The sequence below is a fragment of the Sitodiplosis mosellana genome, unplaced genomic scaffold, assembly GCF_009176505.1.
Source record: "Sitodiplosis mosellana isolate CC-2019 unplaced genomic scaffold, AAFC_SMos_1.0 Smas_scaffold_38, whole genome shotgun sequence".
Lineage (NCBI taxonomy): Eukaryota > Metazoa > Arthropoda > Insecta > Diptera > Cecidomyiidae > Sitodiplosis > Sitodiplosis mosellana.
Genome location: NW_022595280.1, coordinates 1363978 through 1384616, shown reverse-complemented (window position 1 = coordinate 1384616; position 20639 = coordinate 1363978). Strand labels below are relative to the sequence as shown.

The 20639-nt window shown below is 36.2% G+C and overlaps 3 protein-coding genes across 16 annotated transcripts in view; 2 read left to right on the top strand and 1 right to left on the bottom strand.

Moving 5' to 3' along the window:
• On the bottom strand, window positions 1–2451 carry LOC129569590 (uncharacterized). 2 transcript variants are annotated; one of them, XM_055448609.1, is made up of 5 exons: window positions 2328–2451; window positions 1556–1952; window positions 1125–1351; window positions 875–1051; window positions 1–658 (listed from the first exon to the last, which is right to left on the bottom strand). In XM_055448609.1, exons 2-5 carry the CDS (start codon window positions 1751–1753, stop codon window positions 406–408), a joined length of 855 nt encoding a protein of 284 aa, XP_055304584.1. In that variant the 5' UTR covers window positions 1754–1952; window positions 2328–2451; the 3' UTR covers window positions 1–405. The 2 variants fall into 2 exon arrangements, with proteins under 2 accessions (XP_055304584.1, XP_055304585.1); XM_055448610.1 differs by having other exon boundaries at window positions 927–1051.
• Window positions 1320–4832, top strand: LOC129569591 (androgen-induced gene 1 protein-like). Of its 2 annotated transcripts, XM_055448611.1 has the most exons (4): window positions 3048–3255; window positions 3331–3561; window positions 3655–3875; window positions 3992–4832. In XM_055448611.1, the coding sequence occupies exons 2-4, from the start codon at window positions 3361–3363 to the stop codon at window positions 4323–4325; spliced, it is 756 nt and encodes a 251-aa protein (XP_055304586.1). In that variant the 5' UTR covers window positions 3048–3255; window positions 3331–3360; the 3' UTR covers window positions 4326–4832. The 2 variants fall into 2 exon arrangements, with proteins under 2 accessions (XP_055304587.1, XP_055304586.1); XM_055448612.1 differs by lacking the exons at window positions 3048–3255; window positions 3331–3561 and adding an exon at window positions 1320–2488.
• A 1184-nt stretch (window positions 4833–6016) lies between these two features.
• The window catches only part of LOC129569588 (paxillin), a 29800-nt gene continuing 15177 nt past the window's right edge, over window positions 6017–20639 (top strand). Inside the window, exons 1-2 of one of the 12 annotated variants that reach the window (XM_055448604.1) lie at window positions 6017–6301; window positions 15110–16963. In XM_055448604.1, coding sequence (XP_055304579.1) covers window positions 6289–6301; window positions 15110–16263 — 1167 coding nt within the window. In that variant the 5' untranslated portion in view covers window positions 6017–6288 and the 3' untranslated portion in view covers window positions 16264–16963. Of the gene's footprint in view, window positions 6302–12037; window positions 12766–15109; window positions 16964–17102; window positions 17269–18773; window positions 19632–20639 lie in introns of those variants that run through there. The other 11 variants (XM_055448591.1, XM_055448587.1, XM_055448590.1 and 8 more) reach the window with 11 other exon arrangements.

Genomic DNA, 20639 nt, shown 5'->3' with positions numbered 1-20639 from the left:
TTTCGGATTACTCAGGCACAAACTGTTCTCTTAAGTTTAATTCAACTTTCAATTCTTACATTCAGTTTTTCATCAATCGGTTAACCATTGTGTGAACGTGTTGACAAAATAAATGCTATCAGTTGACATTGAAAATATATACTACGTATTTGACTGCCGAAATCTGTGTTGGGTGTGTTCAACCACAGTATTTATATATAAAATGTTTATTTTTTATTTTTTATTCTTTTTTATCTTCAGTCAAAACTGGAAAAAAACTGAATGCTTCATTTGATTGTATAAATTTGGATCTTAACTCTGTTATGGTTTTGTTTCTTTTATTCATCAAATTTATCGTCGTCAAAAAAAAGAGAAATAATCTCAATTCCGCAAAGTTGAAAGAACGATATGGTTCCGTACAATGACTTATATTTCCTTGCCTCCTGTTTCCTCTGTCCAATCGCACGGGGTTGCGATCCAATGTATCTCATCGATGACTTGGCATCCAATTTTCTCGAAAATTGATCGCGAAGCTGCATTTGCTCTTTTTACAGTTGCAGTTACTCCCGTGCCTTGTTCGCCAATTTGTTTGAAAATAGTTTTTACCACGGACGACCCGAGACCACGCATTCGATATGCGGGTTGTGTGTACAACGTTCCGATTGGTCCAGTTTGAAATCTAAATGAATGAATTAGATCAGACTTTCTAATCGATGATTAATAATAATTTGACGAAAAAAATTTAGGTATTTCTTCGGGATAAAAAAATTCAGTGACAAAAAAATTTGGATCAAGCAATTTTTTTTAAATTAAAAACAAAAATTCAGCAATAATTCAACGAAAAAATTTGAGAGAAAATTTAAAAAAAGTGAATTATTATTTAAAAAAATCCCACTGAAAGCCAGAAGAAACTAAATCATGTCCATCTTGAGTAAAAATGCCGCAACTTGAATTTAATCGAGCCAATCGCTGCAGGTAAAAAAGCGAACCAGAATGATTGAATGGCCATTGTGCATTTGCGATCTCCACGTCTGTGTCGGTGAGCGAACGACTATAGAAACCTTCAGGTAGCCTAAAATATCAGTAAATTAGATTCACTCAAAATATTGATCACACAATCGATTCTTCGGTTTCTTTTCACTCACTGTGTGTTGAGCGCCATTGCTTTTTCTTTTGGCAAATAATACAATAGATTTGGGTCGTCATACTCAAGTTGCAGCTGTTTCCGTCGTATGGTTTCCAACATGATGGGATAATGTTTTGAACGAACATGCATGATCCTGAATCCACTCGAAAAATCCAGTAATTCCAATAGTTTCGTTAGCTTTTCTTTGGAACCACTCAAACAGTCGAAATAGACGTGATATCTGTCCTGTTTTTGGAGAAATATGAATTTGTTGTTGTCTTGTAATAAGGCTATTTTTAATGTGATCTTTGGAATGGCAATTCGCAAATAATTTTCATGTTTGAATTAGGTAATAATTGAATTAGATGTTTTTATATTTCGACATAACGTATCAAAAAATTTGCGTACGGTTACATTAAAATGAATAGCTGTAAATCAATTAAAACCTACCACAACAGCAAACGTTCCATCCGACCAATCTCCGTTCAACGAATATATCGCCAAGTTATCAATTAATCCATCTTTTTGCATCCATCGAATGTAATTGCTAATGGTGGTTAAACCGAGGATCGTTTCTGGTGTCTCGGCATAAAGTGACTTCAAACTCGACCATTTTTCACTTTCAATCTTCACTAATCGGTTTTCCATAGCTTATTCACGCGACTGGATCTTGTGATGTTTCTTCAGAAGTACAAATGCAACTGTAAACAATATTCAGAACACAGACAATTATCTACCATTTCATTCAGAAATTTCCATAACCCGTTTTCTTATCTTCATGCTTGGATCATTGTTTTCTTGTGCCAATTCTGTATCGCACTGACTGCATCAATATCTGCATACTTGTCTGCTTGATATGAGAACAAAAATAAAAATGCAATCATTGACCGGTATAGAAACGCTACTCATAGAAAAAATGACAATATTATGAGCGATAAGATTGAAGAGATAAGGTAAATTGAATATTACAACAGGTAATGTTTGTAGCGTATGTGGCATACAGTATACCAAAAATCGATTGGAATTATAAAAATTGAAGGCAAAGTACAGCAGCCAAATAAAAATGAAATGTCATCGCTAATTCAGTTAGTGTCATTCCTTCGATTGGTATTGTACTTTGAACGACAATAAGCGAACCATTTTCTTGAAGGAAAAAATCAGTAGAGAATTTGAAGATTTGGATAAACAAATGAGTTTAAAATGGCTTTGTGTGTTGATATACCGCGCATTCTGATGAAATTATTCCATTTCGTTGCCTGGAGCCAATATTTTTTTGCGATATTTTATGATCTCAATTATGTCGTAGTGCCACGCAGTGATACACATCTGATGACACGGCCTGGTTTCGGTGGGCGACTCCGATTTTTGACATATTGGTGTCTGGTGAGTAATACAGAGGAATAAAGTGAGCAGATAATAAGAATAGCCAAAGAACGATTATAAAAAAAAGAATCAACCAAAAGTCGGTTTGAAATTGTAACAAAAAAAACCGTTTTTACACTGCATTTCAGCTGGCATTGTTCTAGTGATAATCCAATTATTTGTTCGCAGAACAAACGATAAGGTCGACCACTCAAAGACGTTGTGTGTTAGTCTGAAAGAAGAAGAAGAAAAAGAAGAAGAAAACGGGTCAAATGATGAACCGATAATTTCTAATTAGTCAAAATGATTTGTTCAAAATATGTTACCTTGGGCTCACGTGTGTGTGCTACATTGAGCTTTGGTGTTGTCTCACGCCACACGAACCAAAACATGTGTTAAATCACTTGATATACATCAATGTGTACTACACATTGTGTAGCCCATACACTATACTGTACGGCTGAGACAACATTTACACAGCAAAATACAGCACAAAGTGCCTATCGTATAATACAGTGCTGTGTGTTCACATTCCATACTCAAAACAACAACAAACACGTTCAGTACACATACAAACTGACGCACAAATACTTGTGCAACGATAGCTTCTGTCATCGCAGTGGCCCCTGTCACAGTGTTATCAAAAATAATAATACTCTGCACTTGACTATCGGGTTTTGGTTTTAATCAAATGTGATTTACCTTGTGGGCTATTTACGATTGACTCGTGAAACGCGAAAGTTTAATCGGGAATTGTATCTGTCACGATTTCTATCCTATTTCAAAACGTAATTACGGAATCCAAATATTGTGTCAAAGTGAAAATATTCGATTCGTTTGGTTGATTTTCAATTAATTGATAGTTCAAAGTCCATCAGAAGAAGTGATTCAGAATGGCAACCGTATCGGCTAATACGTGGAATCGGGGCATATTCTTGGCGCTAAGAAATTTAGTGCATCTTATAGCTGCCGTACACTTTTGGTTTGGCATCTTGTTTGATTTCAAATACGTGTATCCGCCAGAAGATCATCCCGCGTACAAACCACTCACAAGTTTTGGTGGAAAATTTCGCTATTTAACCATTCTCGGAGCGGTGTGTATCTGTGACAAATTGCACAAAAACCCTTAAAATGGAGTTGAAAAAAAAATCGATTTTATCTAATTTAATTTTCTGTTTCATTCATAGATATTCCAAGCGTTCTACTTTACACTATGTGTGGTGAATGATTTTATTGGTACAAATGAACATCATCCAAAGCGACCATCGAAACTACGCACGTTTAAGGATTACATCTTTGCAACTTTCGCATTTCCACTGGCAATGAATGTGGCCATTTCCTTTTGGTCCATCTATGCCATCGATCGTGAATTGATCCTACCCAAATCGTTTGAATCATTCTTCCCACAGTAAGTTATCATTTTGAATTCAAGTAACTTAGACTTACACCACATTGACATTTCATTTTGAAACGAGAGAAAAAAAAAATCGATATTAACCCATCAAATTTTCCCTTTATTTCCAGTTGGTTGAATCATGTGATGCACACAAATATTGTGATTTTCATTTTGCTGGAGCTATTTACGAGCTATCGTCAATATCCGAAGCGCAAGACTGGCTTCACTGGATTGCTCATTTTCAACATTTTGTACGTGATTTGGATTCATATCATCAAGTACAAGTCGGACAGATGGGTCTATCCAATTTTAGAGGTGCTTAGCTTGCCGCAACGCATTGGCTTCATCGTGTTCATTGGCGTGTTTGGAATCAGTTTTTATTTCGTCGGTGAATATCTGAACAACAAGATTTGGGCCAACGAACTCAAACTCACCAAATCAAGTGGCAAAAAGCACAAGTAATTTAATCCAGATTCAATGTGAATGTAAAAGAAGAGGAAAAAAAACCAACAATCGCCAAATTACTATTTGCAATTGTCACAAATTCACAAAAGCAATTTGAACAAATTTTTATTGTGCAATAACACTACTTAATTCCAATTTCCATAGTAATTCGTAGATATTTGTTGTCAGTTATGTGTGTATTCATATTAGTATATATTTATGAACAATTGTCGGGTTTTTAGTCCAATTTATGAACAAATCAAATTAATTAGAACAATTATTGGCTGTTAGGAGCTAAATTTGTAAATGTTGTGGAATTTATCAATGTTTTAATGATCAAAATCTTTGCTCAATTTCATTAGGTGTTTTAAAAAAATAGCAGAAAGAAGATTGTAGAAAAGTTCCGTTTTCTCTAAATGACATGTTACGTAGCTCTGAATTTCTTTATGAGTTATAAACTCTCTCAGTAAAAGTTACCAAACACAGGAAAATAAAAATAAAAAGAAATTGCGGTTTTATTTGGAAGTCAAACGTGTTTTCATCTTGTTTTGAGGTAAAAATTTTGTTTTTTTTTCAAGAAATGAAACGCTTCACGTTTCCACTCAGTTCCAGTTTGATAGCAGTGGCGGCAGCACTGGTTCTCGGTTTGTCAGCACAGTTGCTGAATTGGCTGTGACATTCACTCATAAACAAAGGCTTTGACAGATGAAAAACATTTCGAACGTAGTATAAAGTGAGTTTGCACAAAGAATCGAAGAGATTGCACACATCGGTGCTTTTATCTAATTGAATTAATTTGACGGAAGAAATTCACAACTTCGACGTAAAAATCACAAGGTAATTACAAAATAAAAAATTGAATAAATCAATTCGATGACTGACATTGAATGACAAATACTGAAAATCGCCCATTTTTCATTCGGCAGCTATCAGCGCGAACCGAAGCGACGATGAACCGATCAGCAGAAGATGAATGGGTCAAGTGTCCGTACAACGAGGCACACGTTTTGCCATACCACCGTATGCCGTATCATTTGGTGAAATGCAAGCCCAAATACAATGGTCCACCGCTCGATACGTGCCCGTTCAACGCCACGCATCTCGTACCGAAGGGTACACTGGAAGAGCACTTCAAAACATGCGTCGCATTTTTCCATGCCAATCGCGAACGATTCGAACGCAATGAGCGCGTCAGCCAACAAAACCATTGATATTAGTTTCTAGAGATAATTTATGCCAGAGGTGCAATTATTTATAGCAAATTGATCAAAATGATTTGATTTAAGGCTAGAGATTTAAGTCTCATCGAAAATAAGTAAATAAAAATATTTTCATTTTTTTGTACAATCAAATCATGACCGTGTTTTTTATTGAGATATTTCTTGTTTTGTTCTGTCCAATTTAGTTATTCCAGCATTTTTCTATGAAGAATTCATTTTTCCAGGTTTTGCCTTTTTCTCCACCAAAAACCAAATGTTTGATTTCAAACAAATCATTTTTTCTCAATTCACAACAAAACCGCTATAAATAGCTATCTCCAAAGTAAGTATATGAAATGAAAACAAAAACAACCGCAAAACGAGAAAAAACCGAATGTCAATTCAGCATGCGTGAATTCCACCACTGTTAGCAATGTCTGATTTCGCGCGCTCGTTGTTGGTACCAAAATCCATCGTTTCAATTGTTCCACGTTGTGTGCGCCATGTTTCATACACATTGCTGCTGTGTGCATGTGTGCAAGTAAGTGTATGTGACACTGTCAGTGAGTGGTGGAATAGGGTCTGAGGCAGAAGCCAAATTCATTCCTTCAAGTATTAGCCACGGAGAAGCTGGTCTGCAATTAAAGAAAAACGAGTGCAAAAACTAAACAATTTAAAAATACATAAACATACAAATCATAACTGCCCAAAGGCATAAAAAAAGTTGAAAAATTCCCACTTGTTTTTTGAAAAATCACTGTTCCGTGCCACCAGGAAAAAAAATGGATGATTTGGGTGAGTAAAAGAATTTTTATGTTGTTTTTTTTTCTCTTTCTCTATCTGCATCTTTATGATATAACTCGCTACGGTTTTTTTTCATCTTGCTTTTGAATTGTAACAAATAAATCTCATCCGCATAATTTATTAAGATCCTTTGTTTAAATTAAATACCGCTTCAGTTTGTGTTCATTTATGTGATAACTTCTCCAAAGTGACACACTCACACACACGGAACAAGTATAGATATGTATAGTCGGTTTTTTTTTATCTCGATTATTTTTTTCTGCGCTGTTTTGCGTGTATATCATGTGCATACAGCATATAAGGAAAAAAAATGAATTAAAACGCATTTAGATTTGTTTTTTTTTGTAAGTCGCAAAGATTTAATGATTCATTGGGCAGAAACAATTCTGACTGATTTTTCTTGACCAATTGAATATTGCGCACAGTAAGTTCAGCTGGAATCGTCTTGTGGTTAATCGAAATGTTATTTGTTTGACAAAAAAGAAATGTCCAGACCAAAACCCCTTTTTTAATCCCGTTCAACACACGATGCATTTGAACGGAATTCGTCTCTTTTTCGATAGTGTTTTTTTCTCTTTAGTTTTTTTTTTCGTCGAAGTTGTGAAATTCATTTTAAAAATTTGCATTTTGTACATAGGCTTGTTTTTTATGTTCTCAGTGTTCATGTATGAGATATGAATGTATGGTGTCATCGCATTGAATAATTGCGTATCACACACCGAATTTCAATGAACCTATTATAATTTATGGTTTATGGGAGATCTAATTGATTTAGTAAATTAAAATGAAAAACCAATTCGGCAAAATGAAAAAAAAAAACGTCAATCCCAACGCGATTCGATTGTGTTCCGAGCAATAAAATGGCAGATTACGCTATTTAGCACGTCTCTGTGTATTTTTTTTTATGTTGTACATACACGCTGTAACAACAAAAGACAGTAAGAAAAAAATACGTATATATACAAGCCTCTGTACTAAACGTACACAGAAAAATGCTAAGAAGAGAGAAAAAACGCCCGAAGAATAGAAAGAAAAGGGGGAAGAAAGAAAAAAACGAAGAAGAAAAAACATGCAAAGTCATAGAGTAGGCTCGAAATGTGATAAACAGGTACAGCTATTGCTCTGTTGATTTGCGTTTATTGGACGGCTTGCACACTCAAACTCCGCACATACACATATCCATACAAACATACATAAATTCACTACATTAAGACATCTCACACAAATGTACAAAGCATTGTTATTGCTTTAAAAAGCAATGCCATTCCTTGCACAATGCGTCCTTACTTCCTTTTGTTTCAAATGAATATTTTTCTCTCCCTCTCTCATCTGTACACATACACGCACTCTGTTCCCCGCTCCTTGCACTGCTGGAGCACACTGAGAAAATAAGTTACAGTGATATATGAATCGGGTATTATCTTTGACAATGTTTGCACAATTTGATCCATCTCAAATTGCCAAATAAGGAGTTGTTTGTGCTCGGTTCAAATTTCTCTACCTGAGCGCTGAGCACGTCTCATTCGCGCCGCATAAGCCACTAGAAATCGTCCACATTATAAAAAATTTGAATTTTAATTAAATTTATTGTTTGAGACAATGGTGGCGGTGGCGGTGGCGGTCATTCAAATCACACATTTCCGTGCGTCTTTGTTGTGTGGCATACAAAGTTTTGGGCATTCTAAAAATATCCTTACATGTATGAACATGATTTCGCAACAGTATGGCTATATTGCTAATTCCACCAATGAACCATTTTTCCAGTTTTTTTTGTTCATCATTCTCGTTGTTGTTGTCGTTCTCATTTGGCCGACTTTCCTGTACACACATTTCAAATAAAAGCAAACCAATTCTCTGTGCTGCGATCACTGTCTTTGTGTTTGCGTTATCTTCGATTCCCTTTTCTCTTCTGCTTCAAGGCCAGAAAGAAAACAATTATGTACGTTGATGAGAGACAACGCGCGATCGCACTGATGACTCACACGCAACAGGCGAACACATATTTCCAATGCACGGATACCAGAGATGAACATAAAGTAATGGAAGAAAAGAGATTCTTTTTTGCATCTCTGGAGGTTTTCTTCGTTTCGTTTCGTTCCGTCGTCGTTTTTGTTTTTAAGTGCCTGTATGCGTAGCGAATTTTCTGTTGTTATTTCGCTTCTCACTTATGTACGAGCTTTTCAGTCTTGTCGTTTTGTTATATACACACACATGCTTTACCGGCCGAATTATCGGCATAAATAACGAAAACGGGAATTAGACACAATGCATTGTCTCTGTGTATACCAATATACACAAGAAAAAAAAACAACAATCGTTCGCAGTCACTTATGTACTACATGACGTGACGCTGTAAACAAAAACACATGCTTTTCGGATTTATTTACTTATTCGTCATCGTCTGCATTTTCATTTATTCCACATTCATATTTTCATGTTTTCGTTCGGTTTCTATGCGAATTTTACGATTGTTGAACTATTTTTGACATTGTGACCGTGCAGAAGGGCATTTTATCGGCAAAATATATTTATTGCCAATTTCAATCAGTCCAGCAAATTTGACAGACGAAAATAAACAGCTTAATTTATGGCCTCAGTTTTTTTCTCGTACTCGGTCCTCACACCGTGCGTGCAACAGTTCATTTCAGTTGAAAAGAAGAAAAAAATGGCAAACTGAAAATAAAAAATTGAAGGAAAAAAACAACAACAACAACAACAACACACAGTTGAAATACGAATGCGGCAAATCAAAGATTCAAATAATCGATAACGACTGTCTCTGGTTGTTTTATTTTAGCGAAAAAATAGAGACATTGTTGCTTCAGACTTCATTCTCTCCTTCGTCCATCACAATGTTGTTTTTAATAAATATTTTCGGTATCGTAGCTTATAATTTCACCATTGCGAAATCGAAGGAACCACAGTTTATCGCAGACGTGAGATGAAATGTAAACAATTTTTTTTTTATGGAAAATGTAAATAACATTCATCATAAAGGGTGACATTGAAGTTCGAAGAATATTTGATTCCAAAGGAAATGTCATTCGATGTGTTGAAAAGATTCAAACCAGAAATAAGAGTGTTTATATGGCCTTTGATAGGTCTATTTAGTCTCGAGAAAATGCATCTTCTGAGATATAACACGGCATAAACAAGGCTTTTGTTCGTTGACATGTGTTATTCGCAGATGACATAATCGTTTACAGTTATTCACACGGTCAATGCGACTCTTGCATCAGTTGTCAGTGAATATAAACGGCGCTAAAACAAATTGCGTACATGAGTTTTATGATTAAATTCAATCCAAATATCCATTCTATTATCCCATACTGACGCAATTGACAATACGTAATTTGTTGTTTTTTTTCTTCTTCGTGGCGTCGTCCATTGACACACAATTCGTATAGAATTGTTCACTCAATTACACCGGATCCGCACATTTATTTATAACGCTGCGAATAAATACGAATGTGAATAAGCCGGACCGGTGAGTAAATAAATGACGACTTTGTATGCAATGGACAGAGTCCAATACCACATTCGATTCCAGTGCAAAAATAAACAGAAAAAAAATCATACGAATTAATTCGTTAATTAACCAATCGATTTAATATAATGACTAAATCTAATCGCTTGCGCTTATTATTATCTACTTGTTTCCGAAGTGTGTGTGTGTGTTTGTATCGTGTGCTTGATAGCCCTTTGCCAGTAGCATAGCAACAGTACTACTATATTGTGTTTGAGCCTCTTTTTTTCTCCTGAAAAATTTTGTTTGATTCGTTAGTTCTAAAATTAATCGTATGAATTGTGTAAAATGACTACGAGATCGAAACAACGGTTCATTATTGTCATTTCGTCGGTTCGCGTGAATGGTTCATAATCTAAACACGGTGCCACTCAAGACACACGCCGTGTGCAAGAGAATGATCGACGTTCAGTTATGAAAAGTGAGATGTTTTATTTTTAGCAAGTGGCCATTTCTCTGTTGAACAACAATTTATCATGGCGTTGTGGCGTTGTGTGTGTTTTTTTTTTCTCTCTCGCGGGATAAATGAAATTGTATCACGACATTTTTGCCAGTCGTCATTAAATGGGAGGGAGGGAAACGTAGTCAATTTTTCATGTTTAATTGAATTTAGTATAGAACCAACCGAAATATTTTAAATAGTCAAATTGCATAAATAGTTTATTTCCATCCAGCGAAAATGTATCATTTGTGAACATTTGCGTATCGTTTCCATCATTTTCGGTCCATAAGCGATCCTAACCGTTGCGGTGGAAGATCGGGGTTTTTGTTTTGTTTCTCTTCTGTCTCTTTCTCGTGGCATTTTGTCTATTTCTGTTTACGATGCTCTTAATGGTGTGGTTTACGACGTTTTCGGGTTTCGCTGTGGTACACGGCTAATGGTTTTACTCCTTTTTCTCTACTATATTCAATTTTCAAAAAAAAACCCAGCAAAACCCAAATTTATATAGACCATTTAACCGTCTCGCAAAATTTATTACAACAAATTTCAAAATTATTTATTTTCGAAGAGTTTGCCACTTTTTATGTTGAGCATTTTGCAGTAATTTCTACTGTATGCTTCTTTTTTAATGGTTCTAAACATAGCTGAATAAAATGTTGCATTCAAGTTAATCGACTGAAATTGCGATTCCCTTTATGTGACTGCTTTTCAGTGTGTTTTTTTTGCCTTCATTACATCAGTTCCTCATTCGCACTATCAGCATAATGTTTTGCCTCTCGGAAAAGCCGACGAGATCAAATCAACGGGTTTGGTTTTAATCGACTTGATTTTCGCTTCACACGATGGCAAAACAGGCTTATCCGTGCGCCGTTTCAAATGGAATGAAGTTAATTAAAATGAATTGGCATCGCATTGCATTGCATTGCATTGTCGTTGTTAGTCCAAGTGCACAATTTCACTGCCGGGCACTGTACATGAAACTGCAGACATACGCACGATATGCGCGAAATTCGCAAGAATCGCAAACGCTAGGCTAATTTACAAAAGCAACAGCGAATTACAAAGCCGTTTATTGTTTGGGTGGCGCTTCTATCAAATTGTATTCAATCACAATATCCGACCGCAGATTGCTTAGAACGAACGAATGAACGCACGAATGCCCTAACATGATAGTTGTTTTTTTTAATATTTTTACACAGTGAGAATATAACAATCATTTCGATGATGATGATGATCGATCGCCTCAATGTACTATTATAACAACTAAATGGCAAACGGGCCCAGCGTTCACGATCGGTGTGTCGGTTGCATTTATCGACAGCGTTTTGAGGCCCATCCGCAGCAGCTTTTGATTCTCTTTTTTTTTCATTTCGAAAATCATATTGAACCGAACCGAACAAAACAAATGGAAGCACATAAAAACAGTCAATAGAATGCCAAAGCAACCATAATAATCATGATCCAAACTGACTGATGATTGCACGACACACAACCGGGCGAGTGAATGAGACAGAGAGTCCATATGAATATTGTTATGAATGTGAATAGCAGGCGCTCGCTCGTTTGTTCGCCCGCTCCAACGCGCGCGCGTATTATTTTGTTATTTTTGCTTGTTTGTTTGTCTCCTCTCGAAGTCTCTCGGGCCACTGGCGCACATATAGTATTTCTCAAAATACACACTCGGCCGGGAGAGGAGTGAGGAGCTGAAGCTGCTGACACAACTGACTGAATTCGGTGCCGTTGTAAGTCATATTGTTCTGTTGTCGTTCGCCAGCCGCCAGTGATAGACACACGCTTAAATCGCATTTTTTTCGTCATCTGTTCTCAGTCGGTATCAAACGTTCCAAGCGTTTTAACAGTTTATGTACGTTTGTGCGCTAGATTCACTCTTTTTTTTCGTGCGTGTGTGAACAATGTTCTTTGTTGCGGGCATTTTTATTGCGTGAAATTTTTTTGAATCAATTTTCGGTTTGGTCCAATTATTTATGGTATTTTGGTGCATTATATTTTGTTATTCCCGAGAGACGAAATGTGATTCTAGAGAAAACATTATCGATTTCGTCATAAACTTTCACACTGTGTTTGAATAGTGCATAGATAAAAATCGATCTGTCCAGTTTCGATGCAGTTTTCCACGATACTAACTGTTGTATTTCATCGTTATACCGATATTCTGATCGTATACAGTGTGAATCGATTGATAAGATAATGAAAATATTCAACCGACTACAGCCGAATGCGATGAAATTCTAGAAATCACCATTCGAAACTCCAATTTTATTTACAAATTGTGTTTGATTCGAGAAGTGCAAATAGAACGCAGTGACAAAATCGCCTTTAGGTCGTATTTCTCGTAAGAGAGAGAGAGAGAGAGAGAGAGAGAGAGAGAGAGAGAGAGGGAGAGAGAGAGTGTTACAATATTTGGGCGCACGACGATCATCAAGTGATGTCAAATAATGATGATGATGACGACGGCTGACGACGATGGTGATGGGAAATTCGTTGCTTAATTTTTAGTGTTTTTTCTCGTTTTCACATTTTGTTCGAAATTAAAAGAAACAAAATAAAAATAAACACTCAGTTCAAGACTCTCACTTGAGAGTCGTAAGAGAAAGAGAGCGTGTGCGTTTTATTTTACAACGCAAATCCAACGATAAATGTCCCGTGTGTAGGTTATGAATCGGTTTTGATGTATCAAACAGACCATATCGTCGTCGACAACATCAACAAATCACACGACAAATTTCATCGTATCGAAATAAAAATACACATCATCCAATAGACTGAATTCAAATGTGTGTGGACATATATATATATATATATTTTCAGTGGGCCAGAATGAAAAACAACAAATTTGGCCACGTGTGCGTGTGCCCGTTCGTTTTCGAAATGACTATCCAAAAAGCCGTTTGATCTTTGTTGATCTCGGTTTTGTCGCGCCCGTATAATTTCAATCCTTGCACCAAGCATTTCATTTTTGCAACTGTCATTAAGTGTTTTTTCACTTCATCGTCTTCTAAATATTTCGTTACCGTTTATTTTCGGACCATTCATGTGATTAGTTCGCAGAATTTATAATTCGTCCAGGTGTGAAAAAATGTCTGTGTGTTTGTGTCTGTGCACGTTTTGGGTGAATGAAATGGTGTTAAATGAAACATATTGAAGCCGAGTGTCTCTCGCTTTAATTAGATTCCATAACGATTTCCTGTGTGAAATGGTCTGACGCTGTGTATGCGTTTGAATGCAATTTGATCGAGTCGATCTTGCATTGCACCACAAGTCACTTGTTGCCTACACATAAAATCCGATCACATCCACACAATTAACACTGTTTTTATCTTTACTGTGTGCCTCCCAATGGAAAAGTACGAATGTTACCAATTGAGATATGCATATTTAACACCGAGTGTGTGTTTGTGTTGTTGTTTCACATGTGGCCAACGTTGTGGCTCAATCCACCATGGAACTCAGCTCTGAACGCCCAATATTTGCGCCGAGAATTCCATGCTGCATTTTAATGTTTCTTCTGTTTTGTAAGCGATATGTTTTTTTTTCGTTTCTTGTTTGTATTCTCTCTGTGTTCGGTTGCATAGTGTGTTACATAGTTTCGTCACCATATTTAGTTGTTTTACATGTTCCCGTTCATTGTATGCATATTATGCCATATATATCGAAGCGTTTCGTGCTTGAATAATAAAAACTAATCGGAAATTTAAGTGCGTTCTAAATTCTTGATTGGTCGATGTGATAATAAGTGACGCTAATGGGAAACAATTTGCTGTAAAATAAACTGCTCCATTCTAATTAAGTGCAATTTAGTGGAGAAAAAGAGGGAGCTATTGAGAGGCAGTCTCTTTTATGTTATGATCACTTACATCACGACCCATTTGGTTAATTAAATGCCATGTACAAGTGCAGTCCAGTGTTTTTTTCCGTCGTGAGTCGTTACACTATTTTCATGTGTGTTGTTGTCGTTTCAATTCGGTGGCAAGTGCCAAAATACAATTAAAAATAGAATCTTAAATCAATTTTATGCTTGTTTGTGTGACGGTTCTTCTTCGTTTTTTTTGTCGTTTACAATACCGTCGATGCGTATGTATGACTCATACACGCAGTCTTACATGTCGCGGACGATTTGAACGAAGTAAAATGTTTACATGAACGAATACATGCACTGTAGGGTTTATTTAGACGCTCAAACGACAACGATCGACATCGGAAAATTGGCCCACAAAAAATAAAAGTTGCCTTGATAAATGTCAACACACCGTTTGATGGGATATTTTTGGGATCAATTGCAATTCATTGCGAATTATGTCATCGAGAGGATTCAATTGAGGCTTGAATCGATTATTATCGCACATATTTCGGAGCATTTTCGATGGATTTGATCGAGAGAGAGAGAGAGAGAGAGAGAGAGAGAAAGAGAGAGAGGAAAGGAGAATGTGGAATAATTCGGGGGATTCAATTATTCGGAAGCACAATATGTTGTGTAAATGTTTGTGGAACTGAAGACAACGATGAAAAATGGCGCGATGGAGAGAAATGAGATTCAATGTGAGACACACTTGAGAAGAGATTTTATGGATGGAAATATGAATGTCAAGTGGAGAATGGCAATTTTTTTTCTCGAAGAAATTGAAATTTCACGGAAGAAAATGAACGAAATTTGATTTAAACATTGGATCTGAAGCAAGAAACCAGCTATTTCTTCTAACTGTTTCTATCGTAGTGTTATTTTCATTTAAATTAACATCTGTTGAATTAAGATTTTTTTTTCTCAAATTCGGAACAATCCATTATAAAATCGAAAATATTCATAAATTTGCAGAATGTCATTATACGGCCGAACTTGGCAGTGAGCAGACGTTTGATTTTCCCGAATTGAATTCACAAGAATTGCAATTATTTGCGGGCGACTTTGCAAATACGTTGAACAATTGCTCTTTGTCCGATTTAGGGCTGAACGAAGGCGCAAATTCGGTGAAACAAGAACCGCAGCAAAATAATCAGGCGGTTGTCGTGTACCAGCCACCGCAGCAACAACATCAGCAAGTGCCGGAGCACTTTGGTAGCCATCCTTCATTGATGGCGGTTCAATCCAATTATGCGTTCGATATGACGGTTCAGCCAGACCCATCGGTCATATTTTCGCAAAACAAGTTGTTCATCAAACGTGGTGTGAAAATGACGTTCCGTGTATGCTATCGTGAACAAGAGCGCAATGAACCGCTGTTCTTGCGAGCGATGCTCGTTTTTTCGAAACCAGCTGAAATGCATTTGCCAGTGAAGCGGTGCAACAATCATCGTACAGGCAACGGGGAAGCGGTTGCACTTGCCAGTATCATTCGCATAAATAATCCGAAAGCCGTATACTGGGGCGATGAAGCCGGCGAAACGTTTGGCCAACGTTTGTCTGTGGTTATTCCACTTGAAAACGGACACTTCGATGAGGACGGCAATAAAACGCAGGATATATCGTGCGAATTCTGGTGCCTAAGCTCTTGTTCATCAGGAATCAATCGTCGCCCGACAACCCTGGTATTCACACTTGAAAATGTCAACTGTGTATTGCTGGGCAAAGGAACTCAAGAATTGAAGGTGTGCAGCTGCCCAAAGAGGGATGCTGAACGCGAAGCTGTGGAACGCAAACGGAAGAGCGAAGCCGTACCATATCCACGGGGCAAAAAACCAAAGTACGAGCGTCCTTTGCCACCACAACAACAAAATGTCAAAATTGAACCCAAATTCGAATCAGACTCTGATTCCAACAATGAAAACAGTCACAACAATCCGGTGCCGCCAGTGTCATTGATGACGGTAAATATTCCAACAGAACTGGCTTCTGCTTTCCTGGACGTTGGATACAATTTGATTGCCGGCAAACTGCGTAAAATCGACGAACGTGCTGTTTCCATCAGATCAGCCTATGAAAGTTGCTTGAAAGAAATCGAAAAGCAACAAAAGAAATTTGATCGCAATTGATTGGCTTCAATTCCTGCCACACACACTTACAAAAGAAAGTTTTCTGAGATATTTCCTTCATGCAATTTCCATAAAAAAGGCATGAGGATCATAAAACGTAATTTTAAGCGAAATACACCAATTTACAAAGGTGTCGAAAAGTCAACGCATTTATGCGTTATTATTTTGGTGTTTCACACGATTTACGTGAAACGATAAGCTTTTTTTTCCTTCCCTTATTTGTTAGAAAAATAGAATGTGCATGCTTGTCCGACTTGACCGAATATTGATTTCGATTAACTGAATAACAAAAGTAGTAAAATGCATTTAAAAATCAATATTCGCAAAAATCAAGTGACACTTATGACACACATATTTAGTGTTTGTTTAAGTTTAAAAGAAAATATTTTTTTTCACTTTATTTTACATTATTTTACATTGTTAAGAGCATAATGATGCTCAAAATTACAAAAATATCAGTACAACTTTTTTACTTCTCGAAATATTTTTGAAATTTTAAACGCAAAATAATAGATTTCTCTTCATATTTGTCGAATAAAACAAGCGACGACATATACAAAAACAGACAGAAAAAAAAATGATTTAAAAAAAATGAAAACCGCAATTTGACAAACGCGAAATGAATTTGTTGTTAGCATTAAGATTATATATCCAATTTATATATGAGAAAATAAAAAAAAAAAAAATCGATTGACATAAACTCCAAATGTTTTCACTGAATCAATCTTTTTTCGGGGACCTTATCTGATCTTACTTAAACCTTTTCTGAATTACGATACGCCGAAACGCTCTCTTTCTACTTGCGAATTAAAAAAAAAACACTCAAAACCATATTGCAGTGCTTAAAAACTGATTGAAAAGACTGATAGTGAACAGAAAACTCTAAGTCAAATAGAAACAAATAGAAAAAAAACACATAATTCAAAATGGATCGTACGATGTATGGAAAAATTGAAGTGCGGAACCCATATCGCTGCATTCGAGAGAAAGGAATTTCACCTGGATGTAAGTTTATCTTCTATTTTTCTTTGATAACACCAAATAACAATACCTCCAAAAATACCATCTATTTTTTGCACAAAATCTTCTGCTAAACCGTAAAAATTGTTCGCTTTGCTGAAAAACGGCATATTTCAATCGAATTGAATCAATTCAAACCACAAATCAAAACAAAATATACGAAAAATGCTATTCATCGAATACTATTCAAACTTGTTGTCAAGAAGAAAACAAGACCGCAGAGTGTCGCTTTGCTCCACTTGAGATTTTAGTAACTTATTCTATTTTGTTGTTTCACAACAAACTACTTTTTTGCGCACTACATGAAATGTATTTCATCGAAGCAACTTTGCATTAATGTATCATTAAAAATCGTCCCTTTTAATAGCACTATGGATTAAAAGCATAGTACGAAGGATATATATATATATTTGCAACAAAGTAGGTACAGAAAAAAGATTTTCTCAGTTATCTCAATAATGAATTACAAGATCTTGTTTTAATTTCTTTTTTGAAAGATACATACTGCCTCTGGTTTAAATTGAATAAACATAATGAGCATAAAATTGAAAGCCACTCTAATTCTGTTCATGGCTAAAAAAAAGTATTGGGAAAAAAAACCAGATTAGTAGCTCTATATTTCATGTAGTGCTAATAAAAATGAAACTTTTTATAAAAATAAATAAGCTCATGTCAAACAATTAATCATACAAAATGTGATGTCCAAGCCAAAATGTCATATAAAAAGACAGAAGAAAAGACACCGTTTGACTGACGAGTCCAATTTATTAGAAATCTCAACCACTTGCTGTGTCAAAATGCCAACCGCAGAATATCATTCTTTTCGAAATGGATTGAATGCGATGAGAGCCAAATGTAGCTACATTTTATTGATGAACAGTGGACACCGTAGATATTGTAACTAAATATTGTGTCCGATTTTGAGATATGCTATATCCATATTGACGTCATACAAAGCATATTGTTTGCTATTTCAAAACATATTTCGATTGGCGTCTGACCTACGATCTACATAGTCCCGTCGTGTGTTGCTTGCGAGTATTTTTGTTTTCTGAAACGGGCGATAAAATGCGTGTGTTGCTCACAATATACACAAAACATATACACACATGCATTCGAGACGATGGCGCACGATCGCATTAGTCAATGACACACACAGCGCAACAAAGAAGTTGAGCCAAATGTTGTTTTCAACTCAAATCGAATGTGTATATCGTTTATGGAATGTATTGAGATTCAATTGTATGCGCCTACGATGATTTTATTTCGATTTAACACATGCGTTCCAAAAGTTCCAAACACCAAGTAACAGCGGAATTGGATGGGATTGTGTGTCTCTTAACTCGACGGTGCAGAGCACAACATAAGTTGTGGTTTATGTGAGTGTGTGTTTTGGTTGTGTTGAAGTATTTTAATGCATGGTCATATCAAGTCATCGATATATGGTGGAACGACTACACATTCACGCCGCACGCTAATGCTCACATTGAAAACTCCGTTACTGGTGTTGGTGTGTCGTTTACATTGCGCTCACACACTTCACACTCTCTTCCAGTTTTTTTTCTCGTAAGTTGAATCACAGAGAAGTCGCATTTTTTCCTTAGTATCGTCAAGTCTTTCCTCTACATTGAATGCAATTCTTGTCAATTGAATCATCGCCTAAATTTTTTTGCTTGCCATCTTTCTTTTTTTTTGTTCAACAATATTTTGCGAGCTGAACATCTGCATCAACAATTAAAATATTTTTCGTGAATTCAGTGACCTTCCGATCCAAAAGAAAACGATTCGATTCTAGTTTTTGTGGAAACCAACCAAATCAGTGTCATTTGATGTGTTTGTGTTGTGCGATCGCCCCCATTTAAGGAGTATAATAGAATAATTTGCTAATCCGTTTCAAAAGGCAAATCAATTAATAGAAAAATTATTATACATTTTGCGGTCAAAAGTGATTTATTTTGAAGAAGAAAGAAAAATAGAAGCAGAATAAAACTCACAAAACGAGAACAATTATAAAGTGAATTGGAAACGGTTGCTTGCTCATTTTTTTTTTCGTGTTCATTCTTCTTCCATATGTAACAGACGTGATTTTGCGATTTCAGTTCATTGCAAATGACTCCTCACTAGACTATTTTTTTTTTCATTTTCAAGACGTTCAAGTGCACCAACACCAACCAATTCAACTGTTTTTTTTTCTCAAATATCTCATTCGCTTTCATTTTTATATTTGACTTTTGCTATTTGCTCTTTTCCTTCGCTTTTGCAACAACACACAGTATTTTATCGCACGAATCGCGTAGTGTTTTGTTAGTTTGTGTAAATAGCACCCGTTTGGACTAGAACAATGTCAGGTAATTTAGAAATCTTCGTATGATTATTTCACTTTGATTTAAGAAGAAAAAACGAAAAACGTTCGCTTGAGAAATGTGTAAACAATCTATGCGTAACATTATTAAGTAAAAATCGAAACAAAATGAGCATCTGGCTTTGGGTTTGGTCGTCATCATCGACAGTTGTAAACATAGCAATGCGAAAATTTGAATTTCTTTCGGTCGAATTTTTCGGTACGCCACATTTTCCTTGAAAAAGTCATTCCAATTTGATTTTCTTCACAAAATACATTTCGCTCGGTGAACCGATGATCACGCTGAATTCGTCATTTCAAAGGAATCCCACTTGAAACTTGTCGATGCAGTTTGGCGAGTGGAATTTGTAGCGCTTCACCGCAATACCTTCCGATAAAATTGTGTTCGTGTATGTGCGGTGTGGTGCGTGTGCGTGTGCGTGTGCGAAAGACAAAAATTCAGTAGTGCTCATTATTCACGATCATTTCCTTTTTATGTCGGCATCGGTGAATTTTGAAACAACAAACTCGTTACCCAATTTGGTCAAATGACTTGGAACAACATTTGTTTTCAATGTGATCACTTCATCAGGCCCAGTACAAATTCTCGCTATACTATCTTTGTTGTTGTGTAGAGAGCACATAAATTCTCTCTGTTGCCAAAACCAATCACTTAGAGAATCAACACCGAAGCAATGAAATGCTGATTACGCAAAACGTCTGGCTCCATATTTGCAACTGATTCGATTTCATTAAGTCCAATTGACACTGAATCGGATTGAAAGAAAATGAAAAAAAACAATGTTAATAAGCACTCGCAGTCGGTGGAGAGAAAAAAAAACATCATTTGTTTAATGTAGTTGGGTGTGTTTGCGTACAGGAACATGCAACAGAAAAAAAACTGTAATTGTTTCCTTGTTTTTGCGTCGGTTATCGTTCCAAATACCTAAATATTGGCTTTTGATTACGTAAAACGCAATTCCATACACGATTGTGTGGCACAAGCGGAACTTAC

What these genes read in the sequence shown, in the direction of transcription:
- LOC129569590 (XM_055448609.1), bottom strand. Translation starts at nt 1,753, where the DNA reads ATGGAAAACCGATTAGTGAAGATTGAAAGTGAAAAATGGTCGAGTTTG. An exon ending in ATGGAACGTTTGCTGTTGTG is followed by an intron (nt 1,352 to 1,555) that starts GTAGGTTTTAAT and finishes CTCCAAAAACAG; the next exon opens with GACAGATATCACGTCTATTT. An exon ending in GCAATGGCGCTCAACACACA is followed by an intron (nt 1,052 to 1,124) that starts GTGAGTGAAAAG and finishes CTGATATTTTAG; the next exon opens with GCTACCTGAAGGTTTCTATA.
- LOC129569591 (XM_055448611.1), top strand. Translation starts at nt 3,361, where the DNA reads ATGGCAACCGTATCGGCTAATACGTGGAATCGGGGCATATTCTTGGCG. An exon ending in ATTTAACCATTCTCGGAGCG is followed by an intron (nt 3,562 to 3,654) that starts GTGTGTATCTGT and finishes TTTCATTCATAG; the next exon opens with ATATTCCAAGCGTTCTACTT. An exon ending in TTTGAATCATTCTTCCCACA is followed by an intron (nt 3,876 to 3,991) that starts GTAAGTTATCAT and finishes CTTTATTTCCAG; the next exon opens with TTGGTTGAATCATGTGATGC.